The sequence below is a fragment of the Montipora foliosa genome, chromosome 11 (assembly GCF_036669935.1).
Source record: "Montipora foliosa isolate CH-2021 chromosome 11, ASM3666993v2, whole genome shotgun sequence".
Taxonomy (NCBI): domain Eukaryota; kingdom Metazoa; phylum Cnidaria; class Anthozoa; order Scleractinia; family Acroporidae; genus Montipora; species Montipora foliosa.
In genome coordinates this window covers 7,624,117-7,631,616 of record NC_090879.1, presented here as the reverse complement: position 1 = coordinate 7,631,616, position 7,500 = coordinate 7,624,117, and the positions used below count along the sequence as shown (strand labels likewise).

At 39.3% G+C, this 7,500-nt stretch overlaps 2 protein-coding genes across 2 annotated transcripts in view; both read left to right on the top strand.

Annotated features, from left to right (window-relative positions):
* The first annotated feature begins 726 nt into the window (after positions 1-726).
* Positions 727-3,361, top strand: LOC137976546 (ubiquitin-conjugating enzyme E2 D4-like). The gene is made up of 5 exons (XM_068823923.1): positions 727-755; positions 1,185-1,309; positions 2,196-2,226; positions 2,738-2,765; positions 3,075-3,361. The coding sequence occupies exons 1-5, from the start codon at positions 727-729 to the stop codon at positions 3,321-3,323; spliced, it is 462 nt and encodes a 153-aa protein (XP_068680024.1). The 3' UTR covers positions 3,324-3,361.
* A 1,788-nt stretch (positions 3,362-5,149) lies between these two features.
* Positions 5,150-7,500, top strand: part of LOC137975406 (uncharacterized) — a 22,070-nt gene continuing 19,719 nt past the window's right edge. Inside the window, exons 1-2 of the mRNA XM_068822519.1 lie at positions 5,150-5,481; positions 5,625-6,077. Coding sequence (XP_068678620.1) covers positions 5,226-5,481; positions 5,625-6,077 — 709 coding nt within the window. The 5' untranslated portion in view covers positions 5,150-5,225. The remainder of the gene's footprint in view (positions 5,482-5,624; positions 6,078-7,500) is intronic.

Here is a 7,500-nt window from a genome sequence, read left to right as displayed (position 1 = left end):
ACCCGGTATCTTGCCATCATTTGACACAGATGCTTCACTGTTTGGCGAGTAAACATGCCGCGGTAACTTAATCACGACGCCCGCTGAATTCCGGCCATGTCACTTTCGATTTTGCAATTTACTTGAACGTAGCAAAAATCTCCCAAAATGTTTGTCACTGATCGTAACTTTTTATATTCTATATTCACGGTTCAAAATTAATGTTGTTTTCATGTCGTAAATATTTTATTCTCGATCGACCGTCCGAGAAACTTCCTTCTGCTCTTTCTGAAAACTGTGTATCAATATTTATTTGCTTTTTCATCAATATTTGTTTTGCATAAAGCAAGCTAACAGAATCTGTACCTTGCTGAGTTTGCATTTGTTAGCGTTAATAGTATTTTCGGTCAGATGTTTCTGTTTTCCATGAGGGGTTTATTGTTTTAGTCTCCCATCCCAACACTAACCCCGCGAAACAGGGCTTGACTTCAGTGAAGTTTAGTATTACAAAACTTTCGGATGCTCATAGGGCACACTTGTGGTGAAAAGAAGTTGTGAGGGAACTTGAAAATTATCAACATGTCAGCCCAGAAGCCAATGTTTCTCGCTTCTCTTTTATTTGTTATTCTTCAGAGACTGGAATGCTGTATTTCAATACCACACAATTCAGTGCCTTCTGATTTTCTGTAGCACGTACCACAGGCAAGCCAGTGTATGCTTCACAGAAGCATCTAGTTTTAGGATACAATGAGTTTACGAAGAGATTACATTTCCAGGTGAGAAGTTAACGCTGTTCCTATTGCAAGTTTTAGGTTTCACTTTGCACCTATTCAACCAGACACAAGCGATTCTAGAAAGGTGAGGAGAATACTGAACTGTAGTTTGAATTGTTGCAATCGATGTGCAGGTAAAAGTTTTTAAAAACGGAAGGAAAGAACGTCTTAGCTTTAAAGTTCATTTCTATTTACAGTGTTATACTGGTCTCAGTCTTGTTGCTCATAAATGCAAGAGAGATTGCTGAATTTGTAGATCAGATAAATTATATACCGATAAAATGCTCAAATACTGAAGTTTCTTAGACGGATTATGATTTTTCTTTCCCGGGTTCAGGAGTGACAGCCTTGCGAAGCATGTATGTGCAGTTAAACGCTTTCAAATCCATTCATCTTTGGCTTTCCTACTTTTCTTTTTGTAACATGAAACAGGGTACAAAAAGAACTTACTCAGCTGCAATCCTTAAAACCTCATGGAATTGAAGTCAGCATTCCGTCAGACAGTCTTGAAATATGGGAAGCAATAGTACCAGGACTAGATGATTCGCCTTACAAAGGTCATTAATTGACAGTAACATTCAGCCGCATAAAAAAGTTGTTTGTGAAGTAATGGCTCACAGCTCAGGGAAGACAAAAAATGCTTTTGCAACTAGTTCGCTGTTACACAAGTCTTCACGCTTGCGCAGTAGAAATTCCGGTCCTGCATATAAGCGTCGATGACATCTACAGGAGAGATTTCGCGTCTTAAAGAATCTGCAACCTCTTTAATCCAGAGTAGCTTAAAAGGTTGTAAGAGCCGCGAAAAGAAAAAAGGTGATTTTATGGAACAGTTTTCTCGCATATACCGGCGGACCTGTCTTGCATGTGTTAGCCTAATGTTACAGTGTTTGTGAGGTTAATTGCTAATAAAAATATTCCTGGTAAACTGAAATTGTTTGGAACACGAGTTTTATAGGCTCCGTCCGATAGAGGCTTCCTTCTCTCCAGGGGCCCGTTTCTCGAGAGTCCCGAAACTTTACGGGCCATTTTCGGGTGTCACAATTCCCTTTGCAGCTCAAGAACGGAGAGGATTTAAGTCATCATATAGTTCACAAACATGTTTCTTTTAGCTAAGATTGAAAACATGTTAAAAGATTGCCTTTCCAAAACAAGCGGTTGGCAGTTTTACAAATGGCTTTTTGGGTCCGAAAAGTTTTCGGAACTCTCGAGAAACGGGCCCCAGCTCCGAGTACAAATTAACCGCGGCGGGCACTCCAGATTTCTCCTGTCAAAAACCGAAGTTACCTTTAATCTCGATTTGTATTGCCCCCATTCAATGATACTGAAGCTCTAAGTCACTTAACAGGTGGATAAGTTTTATTACAATTATTTACTTCCTGTATTTCGTGGTGTAAGTTTTCCACAGGACAGATTGGAGCCTTAACAGTGTTTTTATTTTTCCAGGAGGAAGATTTAAAGTCCAAGTTTATCTACCGTACCCTTTTATTTAGCGTTGATGTTTGTATTGTTTGTTTTGCCACCATTGCCTACGGGAAGCACTCCAAAAGATACCTCGGGCCAAAACTTTGGAGCCATCTACCATTCACGGTCAATCACTAAAGACGTTTATCACAAAAATGCGTAAGCGCGACTTGAGTCATTTCTTAAAGAATGAGCGTTGTAATTGATGCCTTTGCGATTTTTAGTTATTCTTGTACATAGTTCTGCTTTTATTATGTAAAATTGCTTTTATTTATTTTACATTTTGTGTCCCCTATTAGTGGAAGGATTTATTCCTTCGGCTAGTTTTATATCCTGACACAGAAATAATGTTTACTGACTTACTTACTTACCTACTTGCATCGTTGGGTTATTATATTCAAACCCATTTATATGACTCAACACTGATTGAAACGTGTGTTGACTTGATTTCAAATCGAAAGTTTCCTTTCCAAAGCTCTGTTGAAACGTCTCAGATCCTTGACTAAATGCTTTTCTCCAACCAGTGAAAATTATCCCCTTGGACCTCCTACGGTGAGTCAACCATTCATTTTACTGCATTGATCAAATCTAAAATGTTGGTCAAGACAAGTTCAAGATTGTGAGAGGTTCTTCTCCAGCTCTTAATTAATGCCTAAAACCTCACTTGTGTTTTTAAAGACCGGGCCTAGAGATCACTGTGTAACCATGAACCTTGCCGGTCAGATTTATTAAAACGCGACTAGTTTTTACAAAAGTACAGAAAAGTCCTGCTGTTGCTTTTAGTCGTAAGTCAGGTCGCTAAGCAATCATCAAATTCTTGAAACGGACAAATCAAATATCTCATTTTAATTTTGACCACAGGTTCGTTTCCTGACTCCAATTTATCACCTAAATGTGAATCCTATAGCAGGGAATGTATGTCTGGGATTTCTGAATGAGGAGAACTGGCTGCCAACCCGTTGCGTACGAGATGTGTTGAGTGCGTTATTTTCTTTGCTGATCAAACCTGAACCAGAGAATTACGCTGGTCAAGACCTACTGGAGGCTTATAATCACTCAAGAGCAGTTTACAATGAAAAAACCCGGAAAAGTGCAGCGAATGCTCGATAAAATTATGAAACGAAAGCCTGGCCGAGGTGTGGAATTTGTAGCGTCAGTGGACAAGAGAGTACGAAAGCTAATGCCCTTATTTGGCCGCAAGTATCTCATGGGTATACACAAACCATAACTCTGATACTAACCATTCTGAATTAGTTTTTAGAACTAAATAGTGCTCAGTGCTAATAAGGAAAACGAGAGTTTAGACCTAATCAGTAAAATGGGCGATTAGAAACTTAATCTGTAAAATGAGAGTTTGACGAGGTTTGACCTATGGGACTCATGGTGGGTATATCCATGTGATCCTACCCTGTTTGCCCCTAGCCCGATGAAAATCATTTGAAATGTGTCATTGCGTGGTTATTTCAAAAGCGACAACTTATTGGTCAGTTGGTGTGAAAGTGTAACGGCGGTCATGGTAACAGAAAGATAACCTTCGCAGCACGGACGCGATCTAAAGAAGATTTCAAATAATTATCATAGGGTATAATTATACAGGGTTTCGCTTTCTTTCCTCATATTCTTTTGCATTTGATCAAGGATTTTTGTCAGTCTCCCCCAGTCTTCTTTTCGGATACCAAGAGCACTTGCTAAGTTCTGCTTTCTCGGCGTAGCTTTGAACCGCGCAAAAATATCCCTGTATTAATAAGCATCACTCATAGGAAATCCGAGTATCTCGAGATGCGCAGAACGCATGCGTAATAACAAAAGTAGGTCAACTTAGTTTTCTTCTTCTGTTGATGTATGGAGTGTAAATATGAATTTTGTCGATTAAAAAAAGTTTTCTTCAAGAAAACTCTCCTTTCCGGGCGTGATAAGCGTCTTGAATGCCCATGTAACTGCGTGGAGAGGTTGGTTTCAGACGACATGCCCATTACTGAAAAAGGCAGAGTTTCCCTGGCAAAGCGTCATTTAGGTGGCTTTTTACGTAATCAAATGTATTACAAAAGCGATTCTGTAGATACGGCATTGTACTGACATATATTTTTAAAAGATCAATTTGGAAAGACCACTCTCCCAGGCCCACAAAAAAAGCCTGGATTCGCCTCATGAATGCCACACAGGCCATCAACTTGAATATCGATTGCCCTTAAACCCGAACACTGAAGGCTTCGGCAATACCCTTGTCTATTTGGTTATTTGTGTTTTTGACCCATTTCTCCACACAAAAATTCAGCGACGGCCTTTTTAAAGTAAAGGCAAAAAATCCCCTGAGGATAGCTCGAACTAGCACATAAAGGCCCAAAAAGTTATCAATGTCCAGCATTTGTACTAAATGGGGCAATAAAATGTTGGAACAACGATTTCAACCTTGAGTGAGTTTAAGTACTTTTATAAACCATGGAATGACGGTTTAAAAATGATTTCAATGCTATTCAGTTTACTTCTGACGTAATTTTGATCGGTGCTGTTTGACAGTGTTGTAATCAATTTGTCTTTAATATCGCGGAACTCTTGCGCGAAATCAAGGTTTTGGTTCAATGAGTTTCGCGCACGCATCATCGCTGGCCGCGGAAAGCCAAAAAACACTGAACGAAAAAATTGAGAGTAGCACAATTTGAAAGCTTTATTACCCTGACCGTCGAAGAGAAAGCAGAATTGGGATAACCCACGCGAAAAAAAAATTGAAACTTAAGAAAAATGAAAAAGACTGAGACACCAAGACTAAAATTACACATTGACATCATCGAAAGGGGTGCATCATTGTGTATCAGCTGATCTGATATATCAAGCTTTGGCCAATGAGCGTACTGAAAAAAAGAGAGCTTGGCCAATAGAAAAATAGACCTTTGTTAGGAGCCCATGAGCTCATACTGCCCTTGTTGAATGCTATACTATCTGGCGCATTGCCGGCACACCTTATGCGACAGCTAGTGAATGGTTGTGTTATAGAGATTTTTTTTTCAGGGAATCATGGCATCATCATCGCGGAAGGTGGAGGAGAAAGATATCTCTTCAGAAAGAGAAAGGGCCCTAGAGGAGGTTAACGGCCACATCACAGAAGTCTTTGACATTCTGAGTTTGGAGACTTTGAAACTTCGCAAGGAAATGGAGGCTTTCGATACCGTGGCAAAGAAGCTTAAACACGTTAATTTCCCTAAAACACTGAAACTCAATGTTGGAGGACAAGTGTTTTCCACTAGTCTGGAAACTATGAAGAAGGATTCAGGTTATTAATCAATGGTTTTGTCTGGGTTTTGTAATACTTAATGCACTAATCGATGTTAAAGTAATTTTCCCGAGCGACTTCAAGTTGCAACTGACCTACGAAGGAAGCAAATGTTTTCATCCAATTTCTTTCATTTTCTGCAGGTTCAATGTTTCACGGCATGTTCTCTGGAAGATTCGATACAAAGCCCGCTGAAGATGGAACTTACTTCATTGATCGCGATGGAACCCATTTCCGGTACATCCTGAATTACTTGCGTACGGGAAATCTTGTTGTTCCAGAAGATAAGATCGTTCGCAGAGAATTGCTCACAGAAGCCGAGTTTTATCAAGTTCAAGGAATCATTGAGGAACTTAAAGCCAACCCGTTCGACGATTCTCTCATCTTATCCATGGAGCAGCGCCAAGTATTGACGGATTGGCTCAAAGGCTCTCTCACAAGTGCTAGCCATAATTATGCGCTAATATATCGAGCTTCTCGAGATGGCTGGGGCGCTGCCAATTTTCACTCTCGCTGCGATCGCAAAGGACCCACTGTAACAGTGGTGACGAGTGCAAACTATATATTTGGAGGCTACACAGAGCAAAACTGGGAAGGTAAGTCGATTCAAGCCCATGCCAGTAGTCGTTTTGGAGAATTTTACCGCTGTTAAAGCGCAACTAGCGATTTTATTTTGCGTAGTCACCGGACATCACGCGTGTTAAGTGAATATAGTTCCGAGAATTTACGCTGCCCACAGGAAGCCCAGACTCGGAGGGTAAAAAAATTAGTAGGATTTGTATGGGAATCTTGATAACAAACTGAAAAAGATATCGTTGACTTTCTCGTTTCTAGTGTGGTTATTTGCCTGATTGAATGAGATTTAAGCGACTTCTCAACTTCCCGGGTTGTCACTCGTACACAAATAAGAGAAAGGCTTGAAAGTAATTTCTAGCTAACCTCACATCTCGCCGATAAAATCACACTGATCCGGCATCAGTCAGGCTCAAGCTCCAGCGGTGGCCAAACGGATAAATTTACTTCAGGGGCACCCAACGACCAATTTGTTGTAAAATGTATTATTATACCCCAGTTAATGAAAATAAATGTTATTAAGGCATTTTCAGTGTTGCTGGGAAAAAATTATCTGTTCCTTTTTCCCAGCAAGACACACAAGAAATTTCCCAGCCAGCTATATAAAATTGGTTGGTTTCCCAGCCAGCTGATCAAATTTATTTCCCAGCCAGGAATTAAATTACTTAATTAATTAATATATATAAATGAAAGGAATACTACTACTACTACTACTAATAATAATGATGATGATGATAACAATAACAATACTTATATTGATAATGATAATGGAACGATAATGTGAAACACACAGCTGTAGTTCTTGTGTTAGTATGATACTCTACATGTACTGCTGTCTCGAGCAGTTTGAATTTTAGGAGCCTTTTGTCACCCTGGAAAGCGAGCACAGAATTCATAATACCTAGCAAGATTGTACACAAAAGCAATAAAATACTTGCTAGGATAAACCTGTATTGTCTACAATAAGGCAGAACAACTGGAACCTTGAAATAGCTCTTCATTTTACATTTTTATTGATCTCAGTTACACAATTGCTAATGTCCAATTCCTTGCTATTTCCATGGTAGCCTGAAAAAAAATTAAAAAGGAAATAAATTAGAGACCAATATTAATTGGGTAGAGCCAGCAGTAATGCTGATTGAGTTTTCAGATCTAGCTATGGACTCACTAATCATTGTTATCACAGGGGACCCACACAAAGGGTGAATTTAGAAGAAATGTATGAGAATAGGAAAAAGTTCCATAATTATTATTGTACTATTCTGCAATAAACATTTACACAAGATGAGGATAAACTATCTGAAATGATGTGCTGTTGTTATTATGGCTGAAAATGGCAAATTGTGGCAAGGTTTACCAGAGCAACACATGTCCTTGAAATCGCTAAATTTCCCACAAGCAGCCACAATAACGACACAGCAGAACATTTCGGATGAAGGTTAGTTT